We start from the raw sequence: 18,357 nt of genomic DNA on the forward strand, positions 1-18,357 counted from the left end.
AACAAGCAATCATTGGAAGCACGCTCTTGAGCCCACAAATCAAGGCTGGTGTCTTCTAAAAGATTTACCTCCATCGAGTTACTGGGCTCCGTACATGGATAACATATAAAGTTTATACTAAAGGGAGGCCAGACTTAATGATCTAATGGCCCCTCTTGGTCTTAAAATCCATAAATATTTTAATAGAGAAGTACAGTGTGCTGTGATGTGACTGCTTGTTATGCCTCTGGATTTAAGTCAGTTGACCAAGTACATTCCTGAAGGCTACATAGGCTGGGTGAGGAATAAAGCAGTTTTCTATCACCAAGCAACACAGTGTTCTTTGTGTCATATGATTTTTCTCTCTTGTGAAACAGTGTACATTAATATCAGTCTGCACAGTCTTTTCTCAAAACAAAGTCACTAAAATCACTATTGGGATATAAGCCAGCAAAAGGACTGACATCTGCAAATTTGTGAGGCATTTGAGATTTTCACCAACTGACTGCTGTTTAAACAAAATTCAGTAGTTGTATGTAGTTGAGAGACAGTCACCAATTGAAATCGTCTTTTTAGCTTTTACTATTTGACAGCAAAGAAAGACTTTAGAATCTGAAATTCAAAGAATATCTCCTCCAGAGGAAAATAAAGCTATCCATTTCTGGTAAGGTCCAATGCAGATGTGAGTTTTCACAAAATTTAAATAGCTATTTATGCAACTAGGTAAACAAATGCTATCACTAGAACAGATTACACAGTGAGAAGAACAGATTAACTATAAGGCTTGTTCATATCTGTATCCACTTTTACCTATGGTTCTATTCCAAACTACATAGAATGATTTAATTTAAGCATGCTAATAACATGGGACTTCACTATAGCAATTCTGCTATGAAATCTCTGATTAAAAGTATAAAACCAGTCCAGTCATCTCTGCCTCTATGTCTATATTGGGAAATACAGCATAGAAGAGCACAAATGTAGTGTAGTTCTCTTGCATATGAAGAGTTTTACACCATAAGCAGCAGCAATAAAAATCACTGCTTCATTGCTGAAGGAGTTCTGTATTACAATACAAGCATGTCCAGTTTTATCTCAATACAGTTGAATCGTACGATTCCCAGGGAATTTTATCCATATTTTAGGAATGCATATTATATTCATTCCCTAATAATAATGTTTACATATTCTTCTACACACACTCTTACACCTATAGCACCTACAAATGGATAGTATTAATCACAACCTCTTTTATATCATTATCATCTACAAGGTAAATGGTGTATTTTCTCATGTATGCTGAATCAAAAAATTACCATCATTTTAGTAAATTGGGCATGTGTTCAAGGAGAATATGCAACTGCGAAGGTAGATATCTCTTACAATTCCAGCAGGAAATTCAAAGAATTCCTTAGCTCATCAAGACTGGGCACCTATGACTTTAAAATTCCTTTACAGGGCTTTTCATACCAGCTGATATCAACTGATAACTACAATTCTCTCAAATACTCATATTCTGGAATTATTTTCTTGATACTAATGGAAGTCGTTTCTTATGATAGCTGTTATCCACAGAAGATGTGGATCAATTAGAGAAAGTACAGAGGCATTCAACAAATGGGATCAGAAGTCTAGGAAACATGTTCTACTGAAAGAAGTAAGTTTGTTTAGTCTAAAGAAGAGAAGACTGAGGAAAGATATGATAACAGTCTTCAACTGTGTAAAAGGTTGTTTCAGTAAGCCTTCTTCATGCCCACAAGGAATAGGGTAAGAACCAATGGGCTTCAATTACAGCAAACATGAGCTAAATTAAAGATTAAGAAAAGTATTTTAAGGAACACTAAGACCTTAAGCTTTCATTTTTAAAGCTCTCACATTTAAAAAAATTATATTAGGTATGTAAATGTAGCAAGAACTAAATTTACTAATTAGTAAGTATTGTAGAACAAGTAGATGACAGATCCATTGCTGAGAACCATAACAATTAAAGACTAGGGCAGAATTATCCAAGTCCTGATGCAGAGCAGTGGAACTAGATGAAACAGTCAGATTCATTTCTTCTTTTTTAATGGCCAAAAGCTGAAGATCTGTGCTATACAATTACTGGATAACTAGTCCTTTACTTTTGCTTAATGGTATTTCAATTTTCACTTTGCTGCCGGGTTGTCCAAAAGCCAGTAATGCCAATAACAGATGCAACAATTTGATTCTGTCAACATGGTATTGTTCAAAATGATAAAAAGAAGTAGGGAAACAAGGCATACCTCTCATACTTTAAAAAAAAAAAAAAGAAAAAAAAAAAAAGGCGTGTCCTGGGTAAGAAGCCTTAGTTCAGTTTAAGCACAAAGACAGAATTTCAAAATTCTAAAGTTCTAAGAATAATTAAGATGCAGTCAGAGGACTCGGAAAAAAAAACAGAAGAAAAAAAAGGCTCAGCTAGAAGAGCTGTTCTCCCTACTTCACAAGTTTAAATAAATCATTCTGACGTAAACAACAGAAAAGCATTTCACCCTTTCTTCCTCCGGTCTTAATTATTATTGACTGCTGGCTGTAACCACTGTCTTTTCTTAAAATCATTTAGATGTATCTGGAAAAACAGAAATACAAGTAACTATTAACTAATCGCTGACATTCAAATCATTTCATCAATGTCTCCCCCGGAGGCAATCTTTCACTTTTTTCTTTAAAGCTTGGAAAAGTTCTTGAGCTGAATGATGGAAGTCTTATTTAACTCTCCTCCGTGGTACTCATGCAACAAAACAGGCAATAATCACACCTTGTGATATGAGGCAAGAACTGTTTCTCGCTATGCTTACTTTAAAAAAAGAGCAACAGAAATTTTTGTACGTGTGTATCACCTGGAGATGTAAAAAACTACAGAGACCTAAGTAGAGCATAGTACTTTGCTGGTTTTCTATTTGGAAAGGGAGAATTTTTTTTCTATTTTCTTCTCCAGTGTAAGACAGATACTAATAGGATTTTCAGTAGAATCATAATTTCATATTACTCAGTTTAGGAGATGTTGCACAAAGCACGAAAGTATCCATTCCTCAGAGCGACAGACATTTTAGTCAAGAATCACCCTGGTGACAGCAATTAACACTGCTCCTGTTAGATGCACTCTACTCCACTAGACTCTTCACACAGTATGCTTTTAGCCATGCCATGACTGTGAACTATACCATTCCGTATGTAGTTCAAAGCTCTACTTTTCTGGCAAATACACATATAATTTCATACAGGAAACCTTCCTTTTCCACATTAACTTTCAAAAGACATCTAACATCTCCAAGTAGTTGGGCTTTGGATTGAACAAGCTTGCTAATGGAGCACTGAATATAGATTAAGAAATGGATTAATCTTCATCTGACAGGCAATTCTCAAGAAAAAGTTGTTTTCAATAAGAACTTGTTCACAGAAAGGAGCTATGCATATCCTGAAAGAGTTGTCAGCTTGACCCAATATGGATTTTTAAATTAGATTCCTCACTACCTCCATGATCAGACATACAGAAGCCAAGCAGAACACAGACAGGCTTTTTTTTTATCCCCTCCACAGTTACCTGGGACTAATTGACAACATACTATATACCTGTCAATAGCATTCACCAAACACAGTGCTAAAAACACATGGGAGAGCACAGCAGTTGCTGATGGACACCCAGTAAATTTCATTCTCCTGTCCTCAGTCTGTAATCTCAAGTAGCCTCGTAGTTTCCTCTGGAGTAAAAAGCTAAAGGGATTCACTTGAACTTATTACCTTGAATACTCCTTTTGAAAAAGGCTTTGCAGCCCTCACAGGACCAGACCCCATAATGGTAGCCTGAGGCATAGTCGTTGCACACAGCACAGTATCGCGTCTCCTTGGTGGATTCCATGGACAGGCTCCCTTTCTCGTTGGTACTGGACATCCTCTCCCGGATACTGTGGCGCCTGTTATCGGAGCTCGACCTGTTAATAACAAAAAGAACAAACACAAAACTCAGAAGTGTTAAGTCTCACCCTCTCCTGAAGACTGTAGGACAGAAGAGCAGATCTAGCTTCGAAGCAACAGCTACAGCAAAAAAAAAAAAAAAAAAACTTTCAGCACCCTCTGTCCTCTTCTAATGGAAAGGTGTAGAACAAATAAGGTACAGGAGGACTCTTTTTCACAAATTAAGTTGATGTTATTAGGGCAAAATCTCCTATCCAAAGGGAGATTGCAATATCAGCTGGTAGCGTGAAAATCCGAGGCAAAAAACACTTTACGTTTGCATCTGAATTTGCAAGCCATCTAAATTATTTATAAGGCTGTTTTCAAGTGTTATTGCACAACTACGTAGGCAAACTTTCCTTAAATTGTCAGGGATACCATATTGCATAGAATTAATCCCTATTCTCATTATAAGACCACTTACATAAAAACTGTAAAAGTGTTTTTTATGCAATAAGAAAAATTAGAACATATTAAAAATAGATGCTGAGGAGTTTTTGGCTTAGTAATTTACAGGTCCTCATGTGCAGTACATAGCTGAATGAAAACTGAACAAATCTATAGTGGAAACAGTAATAATTTTACCTCTAGTAAGAGGTTATGATGGGTAGTTACTTCAGGTTTGGTAAACAAGATTCAAAAAGATGAGAGGATGTGCAATCATCAAGAGAAACAATCTCCCTTCCATCTCTTGCTTTCCATTAGAGAGTGAGGCTGCACTACAAAGCACCCAAGGGAAAAACACAACTGGGTGTGACAGGAAGAAGCCTGCTGTATACATTAATTACCCACTTACCATGCATGCTTTAATTGCTGATTAGTGAACAGGTGGCACTTATCTCCTCAGAGCCCCATCTTTTTCTCAAACAAGCTTAGTCTGTTTTTGAGCCTGGGAAAGTGGGGGCTTTCTCTTTCAGATTCCTTCTTACATACCTAATTTTGCTGTATCCCCTCCTTCAGTGCAGCCAAACTTCCTGTGTTTTGATGAGCTGAGGCGTCTGGCACCAAGGGCACCTTCCCGCTCTAAGCCAATACTCCCCAACAGTTTTCTGATGACTCGTACACTCGAGTGCTCTCTTTCATGTAGCCAAAGTTCCCTTACATCTCCTGCTGCAGGCCGTCGCAACTCCCAGAACGTTCATACCAACCAAAGCTACCTGGAAACTCTCCCATGTGCTGCCAGCCATCCCCTGGAGACACTTTTTATAGGCTTTCTTCACCAAAATATGCTATATTTTCATTTAACAGCTTTGAACGAAGATCACAGTCACTACAGAAACTTCGAAATGTGTTAGCTAGCAGAGACTGTTACTGGCATGATTTTAGAAAGCTGCATTAAAAAGCTGGTTTTTAAATCCAAAGTTTTGCATCAAGCCTTATGTACCAGATCATTTTGAGTACTTATTTTAATACTTTTGGTTTCCATGGGACTTGTACAAGATAAAAGGAACTGAAAATGGTGAAGTGCTGACATGGCAAAATTCTGTTTTCTTGGTGAAATCAGAAAACTGGGGGAGATCAGAATTCTGACAACTTAACAAACTAAGCAGAAAAAGAAAATCCTTGCATATTTTAGATGTTAACATGTAAAAAGGTGAGAACAGTATCATTAATAAATAAATTTTTATTTATTCAACACATACATGGTTACATGTAACTACTTTTACCAACCTGCCAGACCTAGACAGTTTTCTTATTCTTCTCCATGTCCTGACTCTTCCTTTGAATGTATTTTATCTCAGTGCCTCATTTAATTGACTTCATTTTTTTCTGCCGAGCACTGATCAAAGCTGTTGTTTCTTATCTCCTCCACCCCATTCCCCATCACTTGCAGTTGAATCACCTAATCCATCCTCCCTGTATAGTTTTAAATTAACCAAGATGTGCTTTAAAAATAATAAGTTTAAGTGTGTATAAATGCAAGAACATTTTAAATATTTAGATTTAAAGAAAAACTGCAAGCAAGCAAATAACTGTCAATATAATTTTAACAGCAACAGATTACTCTGTAGATTAAGTGTACATGTCTACAGGATAGCTATTCATAATGTAAGTTGTTTTTTTCAAAACTGCTACAAATATGCATGTTACAGAAGACAAAATTCCCAAAATTGTTTTCATATCAAGAAGAAATGAAAATAAAGTACAATTTTATAAGGTCTGGCTTTTTAAATATCTTTTTAAAAAGAGTCAATTTTTTTAAAAAAGACAGGATAAAATGAAGAAAATGTCAAGTTCCAAAGTAACTGGATATTTCTGTGGACATGTAGTACATTTATAACACTCCCCACTTAGTGAAGCAGTCCTAGCTGGATGCAAAATAAAACATCTCAAATAATAATGTGAAACTAAATAGAATAACAAAATACCAGAAAGTACCTACCAAAGAGTATCAGTCACCACGTACACCAGGTAATTTAAGTTTCCAGCTTTTCAAAATATTTATTTTCACTCAGATCAGGACTACGTTCACCAAGTCATATTTTTAAAAATTGCATTTAAGAAAAGAAGAGAGTGAAAAATAGCCTGAAACAAACAATAATGATTCTTCTATCTAGAAGAGATAAGAAATCTCATGGAAAAGTGTACCCTCCAAAGAGAATAAAGATGTATAAAGACTACTGAGGAAGATGCAGTAAAGAGAGGCATACTTTGTCACGCTGCTTGAGGGGAGCCTACCCCACAGAGTCTGTCCAGCCTGCTCCCAGCATCAGGACCACCTTTCCAGAGGAAGGCTACAGACAGCTTGCTGCAACTAAGTGCACAGGGGCTCAGCCAGGCAGGGGATCAAGGAGAGGCCACTGCTCCCATCCACCCATAATGCTCCTGCATTTCTTGTTTTACTTAGACCACCATTGCCTTTCGGCTTACCCATGCTCAGTCACACACTTGTTATACTGAAAGACCACAACAGATCTCTAACGCAGACCTTCACAAAACAAGATGAACCCAAAGATGGCCTTGCTGGCTTTCCTCCCCAAAAATCAGTGCCACCCAAGCACAACTTTGAGGTAAGGTTTTGAAAACTGGCCTTGCAGAATCATCACATTCAGGCTCTAGGGAACCACAAGAGGAAGCAAATTAGAACACCCCAGTCCCATCCTCCCCAGAAATAACATCCTGCCACCTCTTTCCATTTATACCAAAGAAGCTTTGGATTATCACAACTGTAGCAGTTATTCGAGGGGATAAGGAGGCGAACTTTTGGGAAGAGAGGATCCCAGTAACACAGAGCTCGCTAAATCAAAGTACCATCTCAAATTTCATCCAGAAATCAGCTGCTAGCTAGCGCACATCACAGACCGCTGATGCTGTGTGTTGACAAAAAATAACAGTCTGCCATCCAGTTTTCAGTTAGGTTTCACAGGCTAGCCTTCTGAAGAACATATTGCAGTAACTTAACCCAACTTAAATAACTTTGGCAGGACAGTCCTACCCAAAATATAATGGCCTAACCTTTTCAACAATTTCCTTTGTAATCTATGCAAACAATAACAAAAAGAGACCAAAAGCTCTTGACAACTATGTTTACCAAACAGAAACAAAAAATCAAAAAGAGAGAAAGCCCCAGAAAACCCCCTCCCTCCAAAGCCCTCAGCAAAATAAACTAATTAGAAAGTAAAAAAACCACAGAGAGAGCATGATTTACTGCTCTTTTCTAAATGTAATAATACAGCAGACATATTAAATGGAAAGTGTTTTGGAATCTACCATGCAGGACAAACTGCCTTCTACACTCACTGTCACATTTTCTAGCTATATCCTTCACATACATTGACTCAGTTCATTAGCAAACAATGCACCTCTGCTTTAAACATTCACTGATTGCCTGCATCTGTAAATCAGTGAGAGGGATCATTAACTTCATCTTGACTATAAAGTAAAAGGAAGGTGTACATGAGGAAATTAGTTTTGTAATGTAAATTCACATTTGTACATCATAATATTCTGATTGGCAGACAGGGTGAATTTCGACTATCCCAGAGTACACAATCCATGCAAGAGTGAAGTATGGACTAATTGATTCACAACCTCAACTTTATTTGAAATAAAGAGATTTCATAGGTAGGTGAGATTAAGGTGATTAAGGTAAGAACAGTTGTTTAAATGGGTAAAGGAGACACCTTGAGAAAGTCTAGTTTTCTGACTTTACATTTATACAAACAACTTAAATCTGCAGCTGCTAAACCTTTACAAAAACAGCTTGACGTTCCCAGAGTAAAAAGCCTCAAAACCGATATTCACTTGAAATGCAACCAAAGTCCAGTCTACTTTCTAAACACTGAACTTACTATAACCCCATTCTACTATTCAATATGAAATTAGTTAACTTGCTGTTAGAATGTGAATTTCCATCTGGTGCAAAATACTTATGAAAGATTATTTGCACAGAATAAAATGCTTCAGAATATTTAAAAGACATCTCACAGAGAAGTACTGCAATAGGAATGAATGGGTATACAAAAGACAAGAAAATTGCCAAGTAAATTAAGCGCCTCAAAACTGTACTTTCAGAAAGTAACTCTAATGAATCAAAAAAAATTGCACGTTATCCAAATGAAAACGTTGGCTTAAAAGAGGTATCCCAAGATATCTAGGGTTGTAATCACACTCCATATAACTTGAAGGAGGAGAGAGAAAGTGTTATAGGAGTTATATCTCAAACTGATAGAATCATGGAATATGTTAGGTTAGAAGGGACCTTGGGGCATCAGCAGGTCCAATCCACACTCCACGCCAGGCCAGCATCGATGTTAGCTCTGTTGCAGCAGCCAGGGTGGGTGCTAGCACAGGCCCAGGAGCTGACAGTGCTGCTTGGCTCTACCTGCTCAAGTGCCTCAGGCTGGCTAGGGTTCCTCTTTGGGGCAGAGTGTGAGCCATCCATGGTCGGTGGCTCCGAGCACGCTTCACTCACACAGCTAAGCTCTCTTCCTCCCCAGGACAGGGTGGTCTCATTTATGCTGGCTGCTGGGCAAGACCCTCACATAGCTCCTACCTGCACCTGGTATCACCTGGGAGAGGGCTGCCTAGCCAGAGCAAACCATGCCTGGGAACGTGAAACAAGGGAGAGCTGTCAGGCTGGTGTTTGGGCATGGGCCCTGGCCTTGTCTAGTTAACTAATACAGATGCAGGCCTTTCTTGCTTTGCCATCCTCAGCTTATTCCCTGATCTTCAGCACATTACTGCCTCTGGTTGTAGTGTCAAAAAAGGGAGTGATTAATGTTTTCCTTTGATAATGATGACACTCCTTGCAGATTACTGTCCGCCTCATGAAACATAACATTTAAGTTCATCTGCAAATTCTTCATGGGATGAACATACACTCCTAGGTGAAAATAAGCTTTGGGATGAGAAGGAGCTGCCTGCCATTCAGATCCATATATGAGCTGCATGGTCAGCCCCTGCGCTTTCCCCTTCCACAGCCTTACGCAACTCCCTCAGCCTTTACAGCTCTTTCCACCAGGGGAAATACACGTGCAACCACAAGGGCCACTAGAGAAGACCTGCCCAGCAATTTCCTTGCCACCTATGGCAACACTCAGGAAGGAAACCTTCATGTTTGTTGTTCTAACCTCATTCATTTCAGGGGCTTGCTTCATTTTAGGGACCTGGATTCTCTCTTCTCCTTCTTCACTGTGAGTGTAGGGACACCTGAACAGGCGTGCCTGAGTAGCATGGTGAATGGATAAGGTGGAGAAATAATTGACATAAAGGAATGAGAGGCAATATGAAGAACTACTTTAAAAATAACAGAAGTTATAGGTGAAAGGAGACCAAGAAAAAAGATGGCAAGAAAACCAATTGAAAATAGGGGCTGGTTCAATGCACAAAAAGAATGAAAGGCAATTGAGAGGAGATAAATTAAGAAAAAAAGACCAAGAAGTGAAGTTACACAGAAAGCTCAATATTAAAATATTTTAAACATTTACCAGAAAATGAATTTCGCAGCCAGAAGACACAGGAATATTCTCATTAGAACTAGAATAAAGAACAATTTGATTTGGTAGCTAAAGTAAAAACTTAGGAAAAATAATTCCATATTGACCAAGAAATAGGAGTGCTGAGGACAGGCTTTATCAACATGAAAGTAAAAATGTATCTTTTTAGGTCAACAAACCTTCTTTTCCAACATGAAATCAAACATTTCCCTTCACATTAGTTTAATCATCTTCCTTCATCCTTAATTCAGGTTAATTTTAAAATGAGTGTTTGAAATACTGTACTTAGATATGCCAAAATTAAATATATCTGAAAAAAGGCACTCTACATTTATCTAAAGTTATTTGCTAAATTCAGTCTAAATCTGTGTATACTTTCAGTCCCTTAAAATTTCATTTTTGACAAATTTAAAATTTTTCTCTGGTATACCGTTAATATTTGCAGACTGGATTAAATTCTAGAGATGTGTGTGTACACACACTCACTGCATAGTCCATGAAGTCTCCAGAAACATTTAGTGCAGGTTCCATTAACCACAGAGAAAGGGTACCCAGGCTCCTGATTCACCTGCTTGATGTCCAAATTTGGATGGTTTCTATATTTCCTTCTCCCATAGTTTCATTCCAGCTATCAATTTTCCACTTTTTAGAAATATAATTAAATCATTTTGCAGTTGATCCCCACAGAAGTTTGTCCAACTTTTCTGAAAAATGTAGAAGCCTTGGGGGGATGGGGGAGCTGCTTTTTAAAAGGAGAAGGCACTCAATCTGTTTGGCAGTTCAACAGGCCTGAAATTTAAACTGCTACAAAAAATTGTTGGCAAGTCTAATATAAGCTAAAAATGGGTCTTGATCTAAATATTGAAAAAATGGTTCTGCTACATTTAAGTATGTGTTTTTGGTGCTAGCTAGCTGTTTTCTCAATTCTGTAGGAATATAAATATAAACTAAGATACAGGGTTGTTTTCTTAAGTAAAGAGTGGTATTTTAGCTGTACCTCATGAAGTAGCCCAGAACTCACAGTTCTGAAGCATTGGTAATTTCATTTTTTTCTTATGCACAGAAGGCTAATAATTTCTTGCTGTACGCAAAGTGAATACAGAGACATCCACACACATGCTTCATATAAATATACATTAAAATAAGACTAAGATTTTAAATATAGCACATGGCTGAACTGCTCCTGCAAATGCAGCTGAAACCTTCATTTATCCCTCCTGTGCATGTGCACACTATCTCTAATTATAAGATCATACTTTTCACAGGGCAAGAGCTCATTCAGTGCACATAAGGTAAAGGAATTTATTAAATGAGCTGTTACTCTGTCTTTGGTTTTCTCCTGATTGCTCAGTGACTGGCCCCATGCCTTACTATCAGCACAGTATCTGAATTCAGCTGTAACGTCAATAAATTTCCTCCCAGCATTTCCATGGAATTATAGCATTTGAGTGGTTGAGGGATGTTAATGAATGTATTTTTCCACTACCCTTGTGAGCTGAAGGGATGAAAAATAAAACTGGGAGAGATTAAAGTCAAAAGTATATTCTGACTTACATAGAATCTGAATTTTCTGAGTACTTGCCACTATATACCATTTCGCATGTTCAGAGTGCTACTTCCCTTGTCTGCAGTTGCAAGGATAAATGCTCAACATTTCCATAAATCAGACCATAGGACCTCCATTCAGCACAAAGGAAATTACAACAAAACACAAGACTACTTGTGAAGAGTTTGATTTAAATGACTTCCCAGCTTCACAAAGGCATTTGTGACAAGTGCTAGGCATAGAATTTAGTTCTTCAGGCCAGCAATCAGCTGCCTTCACATTATACTTCTGGAAATCTTTTACCTCGTTCCATTCTTAGTTACCAGTCCTTGCAGCAAATGAGTACAGAATTTACAAACAACATCCTATTTCACTATGTGAGCACGATTCATTCCAGAGTTGATCCATTTCATACACTGAGACAGAATTTCACTTCTGAATTGTCCCATAATTATAATTATTATTATTATAATATCTGCTTCATAATATGGAGGCACAAAGGGAACATTTGCACAGGTCACCTTAATTTTGATCTACAAAAAATACTTCATTTGCAAACATAATGTTTCTTATGGGTGTACTTTCTCGTCTTTTAAAGGGGACATGTAGAAAAACAGAAATTTTATCCCTTGGCCATTCTTTCACTTACCTCTGTCTTCGGGCTTTTTGGTCCAGCGTCAGTCTCCTTGTCCAGAAAGGACAAATTTCTCTCCCCCAGTGCCTGACCTGGACTGAATTTCTCTGGCTACTTTTCCTATTCAATGACTCCCCGCATCCAAAGCTCTCATTCCCCCTTCATTTGTTTCCACTTCACTTTGCTTCGCTTATATTCCCAGTATCCAGCGCTGGAAAGTCCCTCTCTCCACCATTCTCTATACCCTTGTATCCCAGTCTGCCATGATTACTTAATTAATATATAATCCTACTTTTCTTTAACGCAGCCCACCAATTTCTCAAGCATGCCCTGAGATTTGCAACTAAAGGAGGACTTAGGGACCTTAGGATTATCATTTGTTGACTACATATAATCCATTAACCATAAAGGAAGGATTCTATTTTCCATAATAACTTTCTGGAAACAAAATCATATGAATTTTTATTAAGGATGAATTTAAAAATTCTGAAGTTCTGCAATGAGCAGCTCATTACAAATGCTAGAAACTTTCAATGAGAAAAACTAAGATGTTTCAAGTCAGTCCAAATAGAATTAAAATGTTTTAAAGGTTTAAAAAAAATCACAAAAAAAATCTTTATACTACCTTTAGGACTATGAAATTTCATTTACCTATATTGCCTTGCTTTACGTGACTTGTACTTCTGTCCCTTATTTTCTCCTCCGGACTGGGACTGCGTCTCTCATTAAATCCCTTATCACAGTAATCAGTCCCGACACTTTGCCCGTGGGATAAAGTAGAGATCAGAAACACATCTTTAAAGAACCAAATGAGAAATGCCAAAATAGCCATAATACGCAATAAATGCCATAATATTTTCCTGCTTTTTTCACAGAATTTCAGTTTTGAAATAGGAAAAAGTCCTCTTATTTATGTTTTCAAGAATATCAAAAACCAATACAGAAATCAGTTTCTGCTAAGAAAAAGCTCAGCCAGGAAACTTATTTTTTAATTTTCAAGGAAATTTTCAAGGAAAAATATTTTCTGTGGGATTTTCATTTTGTGGAAAACTCAATTTTTAAAAAGTTTTGATAGAAAAACATACAAACCCCCAAATATTCTTTTTCTTTTCATACGTATTTACAAATAAATAAATATATCTATATAATATGCAAAAAGAATCTAGAGACACATTCAGAGGGTAGACAGTTCTGCAGTTTTAACCATTCAGAGAAGTTACTGCTAACTCTACCAGTAGTCAAACTGCACTGCAATCTCAATGTGAGAGTGACATGAACAGACCTGCAACGAGTGTATATTCATATTCAGTAAATCATGGACAGAATATCCCACAAAAGACTATATGTCTAGCCCAACCTCATGAGTACTTGTCTTAACTTGCCCTTACAACATTTCCAATGAACGAGCCTCTCTCTCTGTGTAGTTAGGTGCTTCACTACCTAGTGTCCAGCCCAAGTCCTCTCTGCTGCAAATTAGGCTCATTTCTTTTTGGCTATTTCCAGTTAACCTGGAGAACAGTGCAGTCACTGCCCTCTTGAAACAAGCTTCTTCCCTTGGAGGATTCCTGCCAGGTCTCCCCTCAGTCTTCAGCCTTCCTTCCACAGAGTCTCTTCTTTAGCTGTCCTATCCTCTTGTTGCTCTCACAGGAGCTTTGCCTACATCTTTCCTGAAGAGTGCACCCACAAGTGGACATAAAACTCCCAGTGAGGGCTTCCCAGTCTCTACTAAAACAGAGTATTTACCTGTTCATCTATTTTTATTGTATATGGTGCTCCGAGAATAAAATTTGTCTTTTCAGCAAAAAGAATTTTATTGTATTTAGCTTATGACCCTCTCTACCCATTAGCTCTTTTTCTACAATCTACAATTGTTTTTCTACAACTCTGTTGTCTAGCCAATAATACCACAGTTATTGCACTTGTGCATTAGATTTCTGCTTCCTAACGGCTGGGCACTGCACTGACCCGTAGAGAATTTCAGAAATATTTAATGTTTCAGATTTCATTGTGGCAAGCAGCACTAGAAAAATGTTCTTTTATATGCTTATCTATCTAGTGGCCCATTTACAGATGTCTGCTACTTTTAAAAACAGCCAAATGCCATCTGTTTATTTAAAAATCAATGGTACTATTTTATCTTTGGATTAAAATAAACAGTAGAAATTATTATTTTGGTGTAGTATTTTTGTCCCAGATCACTGGACGTCCTCCTATTCATTAAGGAACAGTTTCAGTGAAATAAATACTTACTCTAATTCCCCGGGATCCAAAATCGTGACCAGCCAACTTGCTCAGGGTTTCTCATTTCCATCTCCTGCTGGGCACATTTTTGTCTGGCTCTGTCTGTCTCTCTGACACTGTCTCTCTCATTCAATTAGGCCTCTCACAGCCTGTGGTGTATAAAGAGCCATATAATCTCAGGAAACACCTTAATCCACTGCATAAAAGCATGCCAAATGCGATGAAGAAGCTGCTGACAGACAGAGAGCGCATGTGAGCACAGCATAGATAGGATTTTCCGGAGCAACGTGGCACTGGTGCAAGGCTGTGTGGCTCTGGGAACAGAAGCAGTAGGAGCCTGAGTGTGGCAATCAGCTGCGCCCAGAAGTATCTCAAAGTGGAGGGCCTGACAGTCAAAAACTCGGGGAGGGAAAGGACATCTGACATTGGTGTAAACAATCTGAATAAAATATGTTCTAAAAGCTGGAAGCATTCAAAAAAGCTCAGCTTTAACTGAGAGTCTCTGGTGTATAGCCTGTCCAGCTTTCACACATTTAGAAATACCTATTTACCTTTGTCTCCATTAAAGTTATGCTAAGTTTCAAAGGCTATGCTGAAAAGTTGCACTATTGCTTTTTTTTATATATAAGCCTTAGATTTAAAATAAGACTTTTGTGAAAAAGCTGAAAATCAGCCTTTCCTGTAAGAATATAACACAATGTCCAGAACAAATCTTTTCTCCAGGTTTTGCTGTTTCTAGAGAACTTCCTTCAGAGTCACTCACTTCACTAGGCTAAACTCTTTCTTTTCCAGGAGATCACGTTCATGAACCTAATGTTCGGATGAGCTAGCAGAGTCTACTCAAATTTTACAATCTGGACAGAAAAGGTTAAATGCACTCAGTAGGTTAGAAAAGGGTGTTTCAGGAAATGCTGCCAGTTTCTTACACCTAGCTCCAGACTATTTCAAAGGTAAATGCCAGCAAAAACACAGGAATCAGTCATAAATCTTCCCTCACCATGTCCTTCTAGGGCTTTTATGGACTCACATGTTCCTTTTATTCTTGGGCAAGCCCTCTTTCCAAATATTTCAGATACACATGATAAGACTGCAGTTTAACCAATCACCCAAAGCTTCTTTAAATTCTTCTAAAAAAAAATCTTTCAGTGATCAAAATTAATTAGGATATTTTGGAGAAAAATGCTGGAAGGAAATAAATGTTCTTTACACCAACCTTAAAAACATATGTTAAATATTAATGCAGATTGTATACCACAGCATAAAAATTTAGATTACAATGTCTTAAAAACTGCAGTCTTAACTAAAACTATCATTTTAAAAGGATATTTTTCCTAAAATGACATTTTCCAGTCAAAATGTAACTTTAAAGGACATACTTCTTTCGAAAATGAGCTTTTGAAATAAAACACTGTTGCAGCCACATATGGTCCCAATAGAGAAACCAGAGGTCTCTAGAGCACAGGAAAATAAACTTTCATGAAATAAAAGACTATTTAAAGTGGTGCTTGTAAATTCATCAAAGCACAAATAGCCTTCTTGAGCTAGCTGATACACAAGCACAGAGCAAAAAGGGTTTACCACCCAAGCCATCTATAACACCCTATGCCAGCTGATAGCAAGAATACAGGAAAAAGCCTAGGCAGAGGTGCCACGCCTGAACACATGATAAAGGCAGGATATGGGGAGCAATCTTGGGAGCAAGTTGTGAAAATCTGCTCCTAACACAAAATAAGACACAGATGTCACCTGCATGTAAAAATGCTTATGTATCTGTGCGAGAAGATGTGGCTTATCCAGAGCTCCTTGCTCAGGCCCAAAACCAGTAAACCCTAGGAACAGAGCCTTTCAAGTCCTTGGACTAACAATGCACACTCTAAGGCCTCATGTTGAAGCAGATGAGATTAAAAGATTCAAACAGCCCTTCTACTACTATTCCTAAGAGTAGATAAGTGTATAAGTGGACTTTTATCCGAAATAGAAACAGGTAAGAAAAAGGGAGTTCCTAAACGTAGGGACCTGTTAATGTTTAAGCCAGTTTCATCAAGCCAAGTTACCAGCACATGGGACTTGCACAATCCTAGTAATGCAGAGCAGATTATCTTCCTTGTGTAGGCCGCAGCTAGCCTACCATATCAGCAGCATACAAAAGCCTCTGCAAGACTGGAAAATTGCAGGTTGTGGCTCAACACTTGACTGGCAGTCAAAAAGACAAAGGAACCGATCCTGGTTGTTGCCCATATGCATGTAATACATGCCCTAGAAACCCAAATGTGATTAATCTCTTGGATGCTTGAAAGTGTAGCAAGTGTAACAGATGGGAAAAAAGCAGATGATGAGCACATGGTTGAGTGTTATGGATCAAAGGACAGGCGACAAATGCATGATGGAAGGCAAATAAAGAGCCAGTCTGAAAACATGTCATACAAACCAGTCACTGCATGCAAGAAGGGCTGTATTTCACCTGCAGAGCTGAGCTCTAGCCTTTAGCAGGGCTATAGTGCTGTCAAGCCAAAAGAATATCCATGTGTTTAGCTTGTTATTTACCCTTCTTCCTTACTTTAGAAAAATGAATAACAAATTGTGTCAACTTTCAGTCTTTAGAGGTCTGGATCCCACATAGGGGAAGACCTCAGAGTAGCATGCTTTAGATTGCCCTTGCATTCAAAATGTAAGCAAGATGGATGGACAGATATATTAAGCCTCACAAAATTTGGGTAGTCTGGGAGGGAGGAAAGGGGGCAGGTAACATTTACCCAGCTGAGGTACTTGACTCATCCTCTGTAAATTGGTGAATTCTACTTTACATGCCAGTTCTTTCTGGGAATCTTAATAAACAGTAAACCATGTGATAAACATGTTAAGAGTCTGAAACAGAGCAATAAAGGCTGGCAATGCCATGTAGCATAGTTATAACGTGTGTGCTAACATTGAAGGCCAGGCCCTGTTGACACACAATGAAATAAAACATAGCTTATCCACTATATTTGTCATAGAGGAACTGTAGAAAGAGAAAGATAGTTATAAATAATAAATATATAATATAGTCCAAAGTACACAAAATACAAAACAAATTTAATAAGGAAGAATTAGAACCTGAACATATTGTCACATAAAGGGTACAATGTGACACACGCCCCCTCCCCCAAAACTGATTTTCAAAGTTTCTTAGATCCTACAGTTGTCCTTCCCATCAAGGAGGGTGGTAAGTATTCAGCACCTCTGTCTATCAGGTCAGAGGCTGATCATGGAGGCCACTTCTGAAAATTTACTGCTAACAGCTACAAAGGTTGTCATTTTTCTGTATGTCCAAGAAGCTCTAACTGCAAACTGCTGCCACACTGGGCAGTCTTCCTCTTCCTTCATTCTTGCTCTCCCTTCATTTCTGGCCAGAGATGCTTATGCCCAGAGTAGCAAACTAGTCCTATTCAATAAAAAGTCACAGGATTGGAGGCAAGGGAGGAGGCCGAAAGACTGGAGGGGGAGGAAGGAAGGAGTCCATCCATGCCTTAACATGGGCTTGCTCATGCAGGCACATGAACCATGACCAGAAATGTGGCAGGAGAAATGCCTTGCAGTGGCAGCTTTTGGTTAGATCAGACAAATATTTACATTGCAACTATATAAAACATTAAAATAGCAAACTGAAGGTCTGAACTGTGTTCTTTTCCTCATTCTTCTGTATCTTCCCTCCCTTGCCTGCAGACTTCAGATCTGTTCTGTGCTTCCTCATGTACATGTGTGAGGCAACTCTCAATCACTGGGGGTAACTGAATAGTAAAGAGTAATTTTTACATACCTACATTATCTTAATTACCCTGAAGTATCTGAATTATTCCTTCAGAGAATGTCCATAGACACATTCGCAATGCTGACTATGCAATAGTAACCAAAGAGCACATAGCTGTGAGCTGTGAGTTGGCTACACAACTATATGTCCTCCAACATGTAGTATATGTTAGCAAAACTGCTTGTTGACATGCCTGGGGTAACTTACACAGCAATGTGTGAAAAATGAGGTCAGGGAGCAATCCATAGACTGGCTTTTG

General features: G+C 38.2%; 1 protein-coding gene across 2 annotated transcripts in view; it reads right to left on the bottom strand.

Moving 5' to 3' along the window:
* The window catches only part of ESR1 (estrogen receptor 1), a 184,934-nt gene that overhangs the window by 94,471 nt on the left and 72,106 nt on the right, over window positions 1–18,357 (bottom strand). For both annotated transcript variants that reach the window (XM_026122228.2, XM_064509138.1), the window contains exon 3: window positions 3,739–3,929. In XM_026122228.2, the coding sequence (XP_025978013.2) occupies window positions 3,739–3,929 (191 nt within the window). The remainder of the gene's footprint in view (window positions 1–3,738; window positions 3,930–18,357) is intronic.

Source organism: Dromaius novaehollandiae, chromosome 3 (genome assembly GCF_036370855.1).
Source record: "Dromaius novaehollandiae isolate bDroNov1 chromosome 3, bDroNov1.hap1, whole genome shotgun sequence".
Classification (NCBI taxonomy): domain Eukaryota; kingdom Metazoa; phylum Chordata; class Aves; order Casuariiformes; family Dromaiidae; genus Dromaius; species Dromaius novaehollandiae.